We start from the raw sequence: 15,790 nt of genomic DNA, 5'->3' as shown, positions 1-15,790 counted from the left end.
CTTATTTAAAGGATTTTTACTCTACTTATGCAAGATAGCCCCCTGCCTGTGAACTGACAATATAAATCTGCTACAAAGGGGAAAAAAGGGGATAACAGGAAAAGGAAGAGCAAATTTTCATCTCTGTTTTAGTGTGACAAAAGCTTTGGTGGTATCGATCAATACACTCACCTGATGAAGTCACCGCTGGGATCTGTTCGACGCCCAAACCCAACAGGACAGTAGCAGTGGAAAAATTGCTGGAAGAAAGCGCTGCAGGAAAGCCACATCCAGCTACCTGCATTCACACTGAAATCTGCATCCAGAAGCAGTTCATCAAATACCTGTGGAAAAGGAAGGACAGAGGACTGTGAGGGAAGGCCTTCATAGTAGGCTTCAGTGGTCGGATTCAAAGACTGTGCTCAGCGGCTGGTACAATTTTGATGAGTGGGAAAGAAACATAATTTTAGACTGTGGGCAGGTCGTATTTGTTGTCGATCTTAGGTCAGCTGCTTTAGGAGCCTTGTCAGCTGTACAAAGTCCTGCTGTTTAGTGACACTGACCTGGAGAATGAATCCAATTAATGGCTGTATATTTTATTTTTATATATTTTTATTTTTACACTCCTCCTCCTCCAAATGAAGCCAAGAGCAATATGTACCATATCAATGTATCAACACATATTTTCCATAAAGTATCTCGATAAAAACGATCTGTGTAAAACCAACATTGGAATATAACAATTTATAACAAATTCAGGTTCAAGACAGTCCAAAAGGCAACTCTTGCAGCAGTTGTTATCTTGCAAACGTGTATTGAAATGGCATTTAGAATAGGACAGAGGAGAGGTGAACAAAGAAGTCTTTAAATGATGCTTAGAACAGAATGAGGGAAGGCAACCAAACTTCCCCCAGGAGAAAATCCCATAATTGAGGTGCTACCATCATTGAGGCCCTGGTTCTATCCACCATTCTGCAAACCAGGCCCACTTCTCCTGCTGATTTTAATGCAGGGGCTGGGTGATAATGTGGGAAGCAGACCTTAAAATATTTGGGTCCTGAACTTCTCAGTAGGACTGTGCTGATCTTTGAATTTGAAGGCAAAAATATTCAGAACATATAAGAACACTTGTGTACTGTTGCATCTGTCTGCAACTCCTTAAAACAGTTGTCCCTTCCCTGGGATTGTGTGGCTGCCAGTTGCAGTGCAATCTGAGGAAAGGTTTAAAGAGTTTAAATATGTAAGGAGTTGCAGACAGACGCTACAGGAGTGTCCCACACACTCCAAAGCATATTTTTGTCACTGAATCTAAAGCCATAAACCACTCTACTACTTATACCTTTACTGGCTAACGTCAACACAGCCAGCCAGTGCAGCACATAGACCAGTGCTATACATTCACCATTAACTACCCCAGTTAAGACTTGACCAGCTGACTTCTGCAGCTTCTGAACTGTTTTCAATGATAGAACAAGTTGCAGTAATCCAGTCATGAAATTATTAGGGCCAGATTCCTGAAAATAAGTTACTGTATTAGGTTCCAGCTCCGCAAAGGATCGTTACCTTGTCGTGGTGCTGGAGCTTGAGCACCTCAATGATGCCATGAGCTAAACCGTGAAGGGCCACCCAAGACGGGAAGGTCATGACAGAGAGGTCAGACTAAATGCGATCCCTGGGGAAGGTAATGGCAACCCACCCCAGTATTCTTGCCGTGAAAACTAAATGGATCAGTACAACCAGAGATATGTCGGTATACCATCGGAAGATGAGACCCCCAGGTCGGAAGATGGTCAAAATGCTACTGGGGAGGAACAGAGGATGAGCTCAACTAGCCCCAGTGGTGATGACGCAGCTAGCTCAAAGCCGAAAGGACGGTTAGCGGCCGACGGTGCTGGTGGTGAACGGCGAATCCGATGTTCTAAGGATCAACACACCATTGGAACCTGGAATGTAAGATCTATGAGCCAGGGCAAATTGGATGTAGTTATTGGTGAGATGTCAAGATTAAAGATAGACATTCTGGGCGTCAGTGAACTGAAATGGACTGGAATGGGCCACTTCACATCAAATGACCACCAGATCTACTACTGTGGACAAGAGGACCACAGAAGAAATGGAGTAGCCTTCATAATTAATAGTAAAGTGGCTAAAGCAGTGCTTGGATACAACCCAAAAAACGACAGAATGATCTCAATTCGAATTCAGGGCAAGCCATCTAACATCACAGTGATCCAAATATACGCCCCAACCACAAATGCTGAAGAAGCTGAAGTAGAGCAGTTCTATGAGGATCTGCAGCACCTACTGGACAACACGCCTAAAAGAGATGTTATTTTCATCACAGGAGACTGGAATGCTAAGGTGGGCAGTCAAATGACACCTCGAATTACAGGTAAGTATGGCCTGGGAGAACAAAACGAAGCAGGACATAGGCTGATAGAATTTTGCCAAGACAATTCACTCTGCATAACAAACACTCTCTTCCAACAACCTAAGAGACGGCTTTACACATGGACTTCACCAGATGGACAACACCGAAATCAGATTGATTACATCCTTTGCAGCCAAAGGTGGCGGACATCTGTACAGTCGGTAAAAACTAGGCCTGGAGCTGACTGTAGTTCAGACCATGAACTACTTCTTGCACAATTTAGGATCAGACTAAAGAGATTAGGGAAGACCCACAGATCAGCTAGATATGAGCTCACGAATATTCCTCAGGAATATGCAGTGGAGGTGAAGAATAGATTTAAGGGACTGGACTTAGTAGATAGGGTCCCGGAAGAACTCTGGACAGAAGTTGGCAGCATTGTTCAGGAGGCGGCAACAAAATACATCCCAAAGAAAGAGAAAACCAAGAAGGCAAAATGGCTGTCTGCTGAGACACTAGAAGTAGCCCAAGAAAGAAGGAAAGCAAAAGGCAACAGCGATAGGGGGAGATATGCCCAATTAAATGCAAAATTCCAGAGGTTAGCCAGAAGAGATAAGGAATTATTTTTAAACAAGCAATGCGCGGAAGTGGAAGAAGACAATAGAATAGGAAGGACAAGAGACCTCTTCCAGAAAATTAGAAACATTGGAGGTAAATTCCAGGCCAAAATGGGTATGATCAAAAACAAAGATGGCAAGGACCTAACAGAAGAAGAAGAGATCAAGAAAAGATGGCAAGAATATACAGAAGACCTATAGGTCTGTATAGGAAGGATAACAATATCGGGGATAGCTTTGACGGTGTGGTCAGTGAGCTAGAGCCAGACATCCTGAAGAGTGAGGTTGAGTGGGCCTTAAGAAGCATTGCTAATAACAAGGCAGCAGGAGAAGACGGCATCCCAGCTGAACTGTTCAAAATCTTGCAAGATGATGCTGTCAAGGTAATGCATGCTATATGCCAGCAAATTTGGAAAACACAAGAATGGCCATCAGATTGGAAAAAATCAACTTATATCCCCATACCAAAAAAGGGAAACACTAAAGAATGTTCAAACTATCGAACAGTGGCACTCATTTCACATGCCAGTAAGGTAATGCTCAAGATCCTGCAAGGTAGACTTCAGCAGTTCATGGAGCGAGAATTGCCAGATGTACAGGCTGGGTTTAGAAAAGGCAGAGGAACTAGAGACCAAATTGCCAATATCCGCTGGATAATGGAAAAAGCCAGGGAGTTTCAGAAAAACATCTATTTCTGTTTTATTGACTATTCTAAAGCCTTTGACTGTGTGGACCATAACAAATTGTGGCAAGTTCTTAGTGGTATGGGGATACCAAGTCATCTTGTATGCCTCCTGAAGAATCTGTATAACGACCAAGTAGCAACAGTAAGAACAGACCACGGAACAACGGACTGGTTTAAGATTGGGAAAGGAGTACGGCAGGGCTGTATACTCTCACCCTACCTATTCAACTTGTATGCAGAACACATCATGCGACAAGCTGGTCTTGAGGAATCCAAGGCTGGAGTTAAAATCTCTGGAAGAAACATTAACAATCTCAGATATGCAGATGATACCACTTTGATGGCTGAAAGTGAAGAGGAACTGAGGAGCCTTATGATGAAGGTGAAAGAAGAAAGTGCAAAAGCTGGCTTGCAGCTAAACCTCAAAAAAACCAAGATTATGGCAACCAGCTTGATTGATAACTGGCAAATAGAGGGAGAAAATGTAGAAGCAGTGAAAGACTTTGTATTCCTAGGTGCAAAGATTACTGCAGATGCTGACTGCAGTCAGGAAATCAGAAGACGCTTAATCCTTGGGAGAAGAGCAATGACAAATCTCGATAAAATAGTTAAGAGCAGAGACATCACACTGACAACAAAGGCCCGCATAGTTAAAGCAATGGTGTTCCCTGTAGTAACATATGGCTGCGAGAGCTGGACCATAAGGAAGGCTGAGCGAAGGAAGATCGATGCTTTTGAACTGTGGTGTTGGAGGAAAATTCTGAGAGTGCCTTGGACTGCAAGAAGATCAAACCAGTCCATCCTCCAGGAAATAAAGCCAGACTGCTCACTTGAGGGAATGATATTAAAGGCAAAACTGAAATACTTTGGCCACATAATGAGAAGACAGGACACCCTGGAGAAGATGCTGATGCTACGGAGAGTGGAAGGCAAAAGGAAGAGGGGCCGACCAAGGGCAAGATGGATGGATGATATTCTAGAGGTGACGGACTCGTCCCTGGGGGAGCTGGGGATGTTGACGACCGACAGGAAGCTCTGGCGTGGGCTGGTCCATGAAGTCACGAAGAGTCGGAAGCGACTAAACGAATAAACAACAAATTAGGTTCCAGTTAGGCTGAGTTGACACAACAGCTATGAACTTAGTATCACTGGAACCTATAAAAAACAATGCCACTAAACTATATTTCAGCTGAATTTGGTTTCTGGAAAGTGGCCTGTCAGCTCCTATCATTTCTCACAGGACATTATTATTATGTTAAAATATAAAGATAGTTTCAATAGCTGCTTAATCAGGGCCAAGAATGGAATGCACTTCCCATTAGATGCTATTTTCAAATCTTTCATTCAAAATGTTCCTTAAAAGAGACTTATCAACAGGATTCTCTGAGAGAATACTCTCCTTTATAAGAAAACAACTGTTTTAGTTTCTTGTTGTCTATATAATCACACCTTTTAAAAAATAATAATAATAATAATAATCCAGCATTTTTTGCCACTTCCTGACATGACTCACCCTCACTCCAGATTCCCAGCTGATCCAAAGGTCACCTCTGGTTAGAAAGCAGGCTACAGCATGCCGGGCCAGGTGATGAATCCAACCCTCCTGTCTCAGTTGGGTCATAATAGCATCAATCCAAGGGAAACCTGTCTTGCCTTCTGCCCACTTTGCCAAGGCTTCAGGATTTCTGTCCCATGGGATCTGAATGCAGATAGGATTTCCTTCCATACGATCAAATTTAGGATTATTTGTGGCAGCTGTATAAAAAAATTCTCTCCAGAGTAATTGGCCATAGAGTGACAGAGGTGGAGTGCTGTTCCGCTTCACCTGAAGAGGGCAAGAAGATCATGTCATTTTTTTTTAATCCATTCAATCGTGTCCAATTCTCGGAGACTGCCTGGACAAGTCCCTGCAGTTTTCTTGTCAAGTTTTTTTCAGAAGTGGTTTGCCATTGCCTCCTTCCTAGGGCTGAGAGGCTGTGACTGGCCCAAGGTCACCCAACTGGCTTTGTGCCTAAGGCTGGACTAGAACTCACAGTCTCCCGGATTCCAGCTCGGTGCCTTAACCACTACACCAAACTGTCATATTGGGTGCACCTTTATCAGTCAGCAAATGAACTCCAAACTTATTTTGGTTCCAAGTTAAACCTACCCAAGGAGTAAAGTTTCAGGAAGCTTTTAGCTGGAGATCCTGGTAGTTTTAGGAAACATCCACTCAGGGACCAAGGCAGCAAGCCTCTTTAGAATAGAACAGTCCCATTGAGCTCTTTACCAAACATCTGATAATGTGGTAAGAATATTCGCTTTAAACATTTGTTGTATATGAAGTCTACTGGAAACCATGAAATTCAGGACAATAAAAGCAAAGCAGTTTAAGACATCAAATGCAAAAGGTAATCCTGTGAATGCATGTCTAAAAGATATGAATTGAATAATAAATTCCAGACACACCCATTCTTTTAGATTTCATGTTGCTGATGAGTTCATATTTCCTTACTTTCAATAGGGACAAATGTGTGTATAATTTAAAAATAACGCTATTTTAAACCTGGTTTTGTTGCTTTTATCATTTGTATGTATAATTGTAATTAGTTTATTTTACTTACAATTCAACCATATAACTTAAAGGCAGTCTCAATTATGTGACCAGCCCTAGGAAAGGTTCAACGCTAAAGTAGAAATAAGACCAAGAATATAATACCTGGGAGCTGTGCATTACTACAATATGGTATGATAAAGATACTGTATGTTGGGAATTAACATATTCTCCAAATCATTTCACTTCCTGATGTCTGCAAATCTTCTTTCCAGTTCTCATTTCCTCACCTTTTTGTAAAGTTCCCAAAGCCGATAATAGAATAAGCGACAGGACAAGCAGCCAAACCGAAGATAGGGACTCAACCCTGTGGGGCTGGCCAGCAATGAATTGGCATTCATCCTTGGCCGTTCATAGTTTGCAACCCATGCCTTGAAGATATCAGGACAGAAAAAAATGAATAAATAAAAGTGAACCAGAAAATAAGATTCATTATTTCTTCATAAAAAATGGTTGCTTGCTGCTATAACCAAAACTTATAAATATCTTCAAATACTTATGTGTGGGAATAGTAGAGACATCTTAGCCATCCAAAGATAATGTCACAACTGGTAGCAATGTGAATATCACACTCTATTTTTTTTAACTCAGGCCTCATATTTCATCACAGAACTGACTTAATCACTGTGGCTATCTAACAGAACATGATTTCAACAAAGCCAACTGACACAGCCAACTGACATCAAACTAGATACAGGATAAAGATCAATGAGGTTGATTTAAATTGCCAGAAAATGAGTATATGAAAGATTAGCTTTATAAAGGCATCAAATAGATACTCCATAGCCTTGGGTTTTACTTTTAGCACATACTGAAGCATAGCTTAATTCTTGCCCAGGTGTAATAATGCCTTAATCAAATTTTCAGGGAGGTGGCAAGAATTTCTTACGAATTAGAATCAATGCCTGCAAATTACATTTGCCTGCATTTGTAAAAAAAAAAAAAAAAGGTGAGACTCCAATAAGTATGTACCTATTGTTATCTTATTAAAAGATTTTTTATCCCGCCTTTATTATTTTTTATAAGTAACTCAAGGCAAGGAACATACCTAATACTCCTTCTTCCTCCTATTTTCCTACAACAACAACCCTGTGAGGTGAGTTGGGCTGAGAGAGAGCAACTTGCCCAAGGTCACCCAGCCGGCTTTCAGGCCTAAGGCGGGACTAGAACTCACAGTTTCCTGCTTTCTAGCCTGGAGCCTTAACCACTGGACCAAACTGGCTCTACATTAGAAGGGAAACAATATGAAAAAGGATTTGAGGGAAAAAAGCACAAAGAATATTTTGGCTTGTGACATTTCTCAGCCACTAGAGCAAAAGAAGGATTACTTTTGGGGTTTCATTAATATATGGCATATTTATACCTCAAAAGTGTAAGGCAATTCAGCCTGTTTAAAAGTCAAGTACATAGAAAACATCGCCCTTCCCTGAAAGGTAGTTTTGCAATGCAGATTAGGGATGGTTACCTTTCTTTCCAGATGCTTATCCAGACGAGTTAAGGCTTCAATCTCCCCTCCCTGCCAAACAGCTGGAGCAAGTCCCTCAGTGAGGAAGCCTGAATGAAAAAGGAGTACATCTATTAACTTAAAATTCAGGCAACGTGGTTAATATCTCAGGCTTTATCTGAATTGTTCACTGCATGTTTGCTAACCACATGCAGAACTGCTGAATGTAAACTGAGTATCTGGAACACGTCATCTTTGGGGAAAAAAACCTCATTTGACACACACATGCACACGTTGCAGCATATGCTATTAAAACAGAGAAAGGTCTTACTCTTTTTGAAAATCCTTTTATTATACACTTTAAAAGAAAAAGATCATATGGAAAAAGGTAGGGGGCTAGGACTCAATATGGCAACAGCCATACAGAAAGTCCTTGCTTAACAATGATAATTGAGGACTTGTAAAAAAGCCAGAAATTTCTGGGTTCGAATACATGTAACAATCCAAGAATTTTAACTTTGTTTAACATTCAACTGAAACCAGACCTTTTCTTGCTGGGATTAATGGACAATCAATTAGAAAAGAGCCATGGAAGATTATTTTTATATATGATTACTGCTGCGATACTATTATATGCACAAAAATGGAAAGTTTCTAAAATACCCAAAACAGAGGTGAAGATGACAGAACTAGCAGAGTTGGCAAAATTAACTTGTTTGATTTGAGAAAGATCAACAACTACATTGATCATTGACTAGAAACCCCTTATGGACATTTTCCTGAAAAAAGAGAAAAATGGGCTTGTGATTTATGGGTTTGAAGATTAGAAAGCGTAGCTTATGGAAAGAAGGAAATTGATGTAACCTTAGGTAAAGGTTTCCCTTGACATGAAGTCCAGTCGTGTCTGACTCTAGGGGGCGGTGCTCATCTCCGTTTCAAAGCCAAAGAGCCGGCGTTTGTCCGTAGACACTTCCGTGGTCATGTGGCCGGCATGACTAAACGGAATGCTGTTACCTGCCCGCCGAAGTGGTACCTATTAATCTACTCACAATTGCATGTTTTCAAACTGCTAAGTTGGCAGGAGCTGGGACTAGCAACGGGAGCTCACCCCGTCACGCGGATTCGAACCGCCGACCTTCCGATCGGCAAGCTCAGCAGCTCAGCGGTTTAACCCGTAGTGCCACCGCGTCCCTTAGAGAGAGTAAAATATAAATGCATTTATAACTGCCATCAAAAAGATTGGAAGCCACTTCTTTATAATCTTTTCTCTTTCTCTTTCTTTCTCTTTTCTTTCATTCACTATCCTTTCTTATTTTGTTTCTTTTCTAATATTTGTATTGTTTTTATCTTGTTTATCTTGTTAAAAATTTCTTCAATAAGATTATATTAAAAAAAAAGCAATGGTAACTGGAACTGGAAGTGATGTCATAAAGTACGACATCACGTAACCGCGCTGCTTAGTGACAGGAATTCCGATGCTTCCAGTTGCGGTCATTAAGTGCGATGTTATGTGGGCACCATTCGCAACCTCTTGCCAGCTTCCCCATTGACTTTGCTTGTTGGAAGCCAGCAGTGAAGGTCACAAATGGTGATCACATGACTGTGGAACACTGCAACATTGTAATTGCAAGCTGGTCGCCAAGTGCCTGGACCATGATCACATGACCATGGGGACACTGTGATGGCTGCAACTATGAGCATCCATCGTAAGTACCCCTCATTCAGTGCTGACATAACTTCAAACGGTTGCTGAACAAGTTAAGTGAGAACTACCTGTATAGCTTCCAGCACAATTGCTTTAACTCCAGATGGAAATTCTTTAGATTTACTCACTTCCAACTTTATCCAACTTGTTCACTGACAAACTTTTCAGAACAATTTAATATGTAAATAATTCACTCATCTCTCCAGAATTAAACAATGTGACAAGGGCAAAATTAAGGGCTGGAGCAGGAACATAAGCTTAGGGTTTTTTTCACACATGTGTAACAAAGTCAATCTCTGGCAAAAAAGAGCTACCACTTTAATGCATAAAGAAGGTTTGATGACAATTTAAACTAAAGTAGGCTTCCGTGGGAGGTATGGTGAACTGAAGACAGCTGTGCAAAAAACAGAGCCGACGACTGCAGCAAAGACCAAGGTACCTGTTATGGAGATTGCAGGCGAGGAAGGAGGGGGTGCCTTCCAGGGAGAAAAATGCACTCATAGTGTAGAAGACCTTGGGCGCCCTGCCAAAAAGTTCAGGCAGGACCCGCCTTAGAGTTTCTGGGGTTTTTCCCTTAGAGCCTGCGAAGTTTGCTCAGTTTGGAAAGCTTCTGTCTGTATGGTAGAAGCAATAAAGACTAGAGCTTCATTCCTGGCTCAGCATAGTTTCTTTGCCTTATTCCTGACAGAACCGGTGAGTAGACTGGTCCCTTGGAACCTCTCTGGATAAGGAGAGGATGGGAGATCACCCACATGTGCTCTGGATGGCTGATCCTCACAAGGAGACTGAAGAACAATGGTTTTCCACACATTTAAGTGTCGGAAGACTATGGGATTAAACACCTTGCTTGCAACCGCAGCAGACTTTTAAAGGACACTAAGTTCACAAAACTCACTTTCTAATCACTTTTGGAAATTGCTCATTAACTACTTCTAAACTATTAGAGACCTTCAATGACAAGTCTGAAAATGCCGGGTGAGTCTGCCTTCAATCCTGAATGAAAGAACATTTTAATAATTAGCTTAAGAATTTAAAGAATCTGAAATAAACAGCAAAAGGCTAAATAAGATTTTGATCTTAGAAAGTTATAAAGGGACTAAGGGTCCAGATAAAATTGGAATATTGAAACTTTTACAATAAGATTTTGGAATTAATTATAAAGTACAAACAGCTTCTTGTGGGAAATAGATCCTGTTTTGGTTTTTATAAGACATAACATAGATATGCAATTTCATGATTTCAAAAACTGGACACTAGAGGGGACTAAAGATTTGAGATAGAGGAAAGATGTACAGGCCTGTAAAATGATGCAAAATGTTACAACAATAAAAATACTGAAGGAGACTTTTGAAGAATGGAATCAGAAAATAGCCACAATATCAACCGTGTCAGGAATGATGTCTGCTTCTATGGATAGACTATGTCCAAAAGATGTTATTGAAGAAATGACAGATATGAAGAACAAATTTTATCTCACAAGACAGAGATGGTATTGAAAGTGGATTTACAACTGACAGGTCAAGAAAATGACTTAGAAAATGATGTTTCACTAGATCTACAAAAGAAACTAGTTAAGGTTTTAAAATTTAAAAGGGAAATACAAATGACAAACCAAGAGAGTGACCTGGATAATTTTTTCCTATTAGATTTACAAAAGAGGCTTATTAAAGCCATGAATGTCATGAGTAAGGATGGCGAGCAGGGGGCTCCCATCCAGACTGTCAAGTGCATGCGTAGCACTGATGAATTGTTCAGCCATTCAAAGAGACACAGATCGGGACCGCCTTAACCCTTGGGGGTTATATGTCTGGGTTTTTCCCACGCTTCTTCAGTTTGTTAGGATTCCTGTTAAGTACTAGCAATAAATATTAGAGACCAGTTCATTGTCTCAGTGTGTTTCCTGGTTGTTAGGACATCAATCCTAACAAACTCAAACAAGCCGCACAGGAGTTGTTAAAGGAGCAGCTGAACAGGGCAAAGAGTGCTTACAAGAGGGCGGCTGATGCTCACAGGCAGGAGGGACCAGCGATTGCAGTAGGAGACAAAGTGTGGCTCTCTACCAAGTTTTTGATCTCTACCAGACCCTCCAAGAAATTGGACTCTAAGTTTGTCGGCCCTTTCACTGTGGTGCAGCAGATAAATCCAGTAGCTTATCGTTTACAGCTCCCACCATCCATGAAGGTCCATCCAGTGTTTCACAGAGCCTTGCTAGCCAAAGACCCTCCCCCAAGTAACTTGCGATCGCAACTACCCCCCCCCACCTCCAGTAATTGTGGAGGGAGAGGAAGAGTACGAAGTGGAGGAAATTCTGGACTCTAGGAGGAGGGGAAGGGGCATCCAATATTTCATACACTGGAAAGGGTACCCTGAGGAAGAGCACACGTGGGAGAATGCCAGAGATGTACATGCTCCAGCACTGGTTCATCGATTCCATCAGCTTTTCCCTCACAAACCCAAGCCTTGCATTTTACCCAAGATTCCTCTTTCGCCTGAGCAGGCCGAAGAAGCCCAAGCTGAGGAGTTTGTGAGTGTGTATTTCCCCCCGCCCCCGCCTGAAGCCTCGACTCCAGTTACAGAGGAGGTGGGGGAACCACAGCCCTCAACCTCGGGCTTGCATTTCCCAAGGGGGAGGGGGGCTGACCCTGCTAACTCTCTAGATGTTTTCCAGCAGCAGCCACCTGGCCCGGAGGCGTTATCGGATTGGGAGGGCAGCACTGCTTCGTCCTTGGAGTTGTCCTTTGAAGACTTGCCTTCCTTGCCCAGTTCCCATGGGACTTTAGAAGCAGACGGCACATCTTATCAAGACTCTGGAGGGGAGGGGGCTGAAATGGAATGTGAATCTGGAGGGGAGGGTGATGTCATGAGTAAGGATGGCAAGCAGAGGGCTCCCATCCAGACTGTCAAGCGCATGCGTAGCACTGATGAATTGTTCATCCATTCAAAGAGACACAGATCGGGACTGCCTTAACCCTTGGGGGTTATATGTCTGGGTTTTTCCCACGCTTCTTCAGTTTGTTAGGATTCCTGTTAAGTACTAGCAATAAATATTAGAGACCAGTTCATTGTCTCAGTGTGTTTCCTGGTTGTTAGGACAATGAAGAACTTTGTGCAATGTGACAAAGAAGAAATCAAATCAAATCCTACGACAATATTTGAATAAACTAAAGATTAAGACTGTTAGAAGTAAAAGGAAGGAATATAAAGTTGGTTTATTTGATCAAGGTTAAAACAAGATATGTTGTTACTTCTGGCAACCTTTTATGGACTTTCTGCTGATGCCAGGACAGAAAAAATGATGTTTTGAATTTTATGGATTTGTTTGTAGGTAAGAGATTGAATATGAGATGAAGGGTAAATGTTTGTAACCTTATAGGGGGTGAAGAGTCATTAAATTTCTTTATACTTGTTGTGATGAAGTTTGGAAGTCACATCTTTATGTATTTCTTTTCTCTTTATTATATTCTCACTTTTTTTTCTTTCTTTTCAGAGGGGCGGAGCAAGATGGCCACCGAGTGACAGCTTTTTAGTGAGCTCCTAATCCTCTTATTTTACTTATCCCCTATATGTAGTTTTAAGTTAGTTTATTTTATTTAATATCAATCAGTGATCTTAGTAATTTTAGTTTTTCTTCTTAGGATTAGTAATTTTAGGTTTTTAGATTTAGGATTAGGATTTTAGATTTTGGACTCTGAAACCCATCAGCTGCAGACACCTGTCGACGAAGTGAGAGTAGGACTTACAATCCTGAATACCACTCAAGGATGCAAAATCAGAAAGCAAAAATAAAAACAAAAAAGAACTTGAAAAGAAAGTTCAAAAGGAGTTACATATTGGAGACACAGCTGAGAGGAAATCCAAAACAAGACAAGGCTGCGATGACTCTTAAGCAACCAAAGATAAAGGATTTATTTCAATCAGTGGACAAGTAAGTCTCCTTTTCCTTTTTTCCTCTCCCCTTGTAACCTCCGTTAACAATTCTTATTCCTTATTGGACTGGGATGTGGATGACTGTCTTTCCATTGAAAATGAGGTTTCAACGGGAGATAGAAGGGAGGACATTGTTAATACTAGGAGCAATTTTAAAGGAGACTTGGACTTGGTTGCCAAGAACTGTTTTTTAACAGCTCTTTCTTTTCTTTTCTTCTCTTTCTTTTTCCTTGTACTTTTTACTCCTCTCTATTCTTTTTTTCTTTCTATAAGTTTAGTTTGTACTAGATTTTACTATTAAATCAAAATTCTTAATAAAAATGACAATTTAAACTAAAGTAGCAGCAACTATTTTTAATGAATACTTTTTAATAAATTCATGTATAATGTATAAATGGAGGCAGCAGAAGAAATGAGAAAGTGTATAACGTCAAAACTTATTTGGAAGTTCTTTTTCTTGATTCTGTTGAAACACCAATTCAAACATCATCAGAGAACACATACTAACTATCTGCTGATACAAATAATGTATTCCCCTTTCATTGCAGTATAATAATGTAATATGACATTCCATGCTCAACATTTCTGTAAATCCCAACAATAAAACCTAAGAGAAGATTTGATTAATAACAACAATGGCTGCTGACGGACATTAATTTTAGTTCATTATTATTGTCAAAAGGTCAGCAGAAAATTAAGTATCTTGTGAACTTCAAATAAAAAAGGAATGATAGTAAAGCTAATCAAACATGCTAGAAACTGTTCTGTCTTCCTAAATAAACTTGTAACAACCGGGGACACACAGTAGTATTAAATGTTCTCTGAAATGTTCAATAATCACAAAACAGAAATCAGAGATATTACTCTTATTTTAAGATGTTCAAATGTTCAAAGCAACACACAGTTGTTTTAAACATTAAATACTAAACTTACTGTAAACATTACTGAGATTTTTACTTCCCCTGACTTTTCAATTTATTCATTTTAAAGTCTGCTAGATAAGTTATGCTGCACTTTTACAGAATGCTGTTTCTAGGATGTTACTCTGTCACCATCATTTTATTATGTTTTTATTTTCTACTGCAAATTTCCCAAGCCTTCTTTTAATGGTAGAATAAGAAAATCTCTTTTAAACACTCCTTTGCTCAATTATAGAAAAACAATTTCTAGGCACTCAATTACTATTATTATTATTTAATTTATTAAATTTTTATCACCGCCCATCTCCCCACAAAGGAGGGACTTTGGGGTTATATAAGGTATAACAAAATATAATAGATATAAATAAAACAAAATGCATTATTTTACTGTCAAAGGTTTTTTTTTACTGTTTTCTTAAGATGAAGAATAACTGTAATGCTCTAATATAGGTATTTATATAGCTGCCTAGAGTTGCATAAAAATGACATGGGTGGCTATATAAATCAAATGGATGGATGGATGGATAGAATAATATGGGCACCACTTGAAGACCTGAAAGGCCAGGTTAGGGACAGATCATCCTGGAGGAGGGCTACCCATGCTAAGAGTTGACACAGATGTGATGGCACACAATCAGTTAATCAATGGACAGCTGATCAGTTCATTTTCTCAACTCCAGAATGTATTGATAATCTGAAGCCCACTTTGCAACCAAAGCCAGATCAGATCAGACAAGAAAGGCACCACAGCCCATCTAGGAATTGTTCCAAGCCCACCAAACATACCTAGTTCTTCTAGGGATGGCACCCCATAGGTCTCATCATGGCTCTCTTGGATCTCTGTCTTGCACATCTCCATTTGTTGGCTAGTTATGGTGCTGACCGGCTTTTTTGGCAGGTCCATGCGACTAATGATGGCCTGAAAACGTTTGTAAGTGAGTGGTGGCTGGTGTCCATTCAGCTTGATGATCCTGCAGGATAAAGAAACAATGAAAGAACAGTTCCATGAGGTGGGCAGGGAAAGTGATTTGTCAAGTACTTAAGATCCTCCCCGCTTACTTGCTTGCTTTATTTATTTATTTATTTATCTATTTATCCAGATTGTTCCCATTCCTGTTAGCCTTCTGGAAGGCTTTCTAGACCTGGCTTTTACCTCAAGCATCAGCACTGGGAAGTTAGACGAATCTGGTTGATTTGTCTGCCTGCAATTGATTTGCAAGATGGAATGGACTTTTTGGAACTCGGGTGCATCATATTGTTGCTTTTAACTATTGGGAGTTGTTGCTTTTGTTTTTTAAGTTACTGTTAACTCCCTAGAGTAACATTGGTCAGATGGGCTGCCATGTAATAATAATAATAATAATAATAATAATTTATTAACAATAATAATGGCTTTATAGCACACCCACTCAAAAGATTCTTGGTAAGCTACAAGTGTTTTTAGTTATTTATTTAAGGCACTGCTCGTCTCCAGAATGACACTGGGCAGCTCACAAAAATCATACACACAATAAAATATAGTAAATGTAAAATACACAAAACAATGAAA

The 15,790-nt window shown here is 40.3% G+C and overlaps 1 protein-coding gene across 2 annotated transcripts in view; it reads right to left on the bottom strand.

Moving 5' to 3' along the window:
• CRY2 (cryptochrome circadian regulator 2) overlaps positions 1–15,790 on the bottom strand; it is a 115,289-nt gene that overhangs the window by 80,998 nt on the left and 18,501 nt on the right. For both annotated transcript variants that reach the window (XM_063289659.1, XM_063289658.1), the window contains exons 4-8: positions 15,028–15,212; positions 7,711–7,799; positions 6,476–6,616; positions 5,166–5,477; positions 172–323 (exon numbers count right to left, since the gene is read on the bottom strand). In XM_063289659.1, coding sequence (XP_063145729.1) covers positions 172–323; positions 5,166–5,477; positions 6,476–6,616; positions 7,711–7,799; positions 15,028–15,212 — 879 coding nt within the window. The remainder of the gene's footprint in view (positions 1–171; positions 324–5,165; positions 5,478–6,475; positions 6,617–7,710; positions 7,800–15,027; positions 15,213–15,790) is intronic.

This window comes from Candoia aspera, chromosome 1 (genome assembly GCF_035149785.1).
Source record: "Candoia aspera isolate rCanAsp1 chromosome 1, rCanAsp1.hap2, whole genome shotgun sequence".
NCBI lineage: Eukaryota > Metazoa > Chordata > Lepidosauria > Squamata > Boidae > Candoia > Candoia aspera.
The sequence above is the reverse complement of the archived record's forward strand: the minus strand, read 5'-3'. Positions and strand labels throughout refer to the sequence as shown.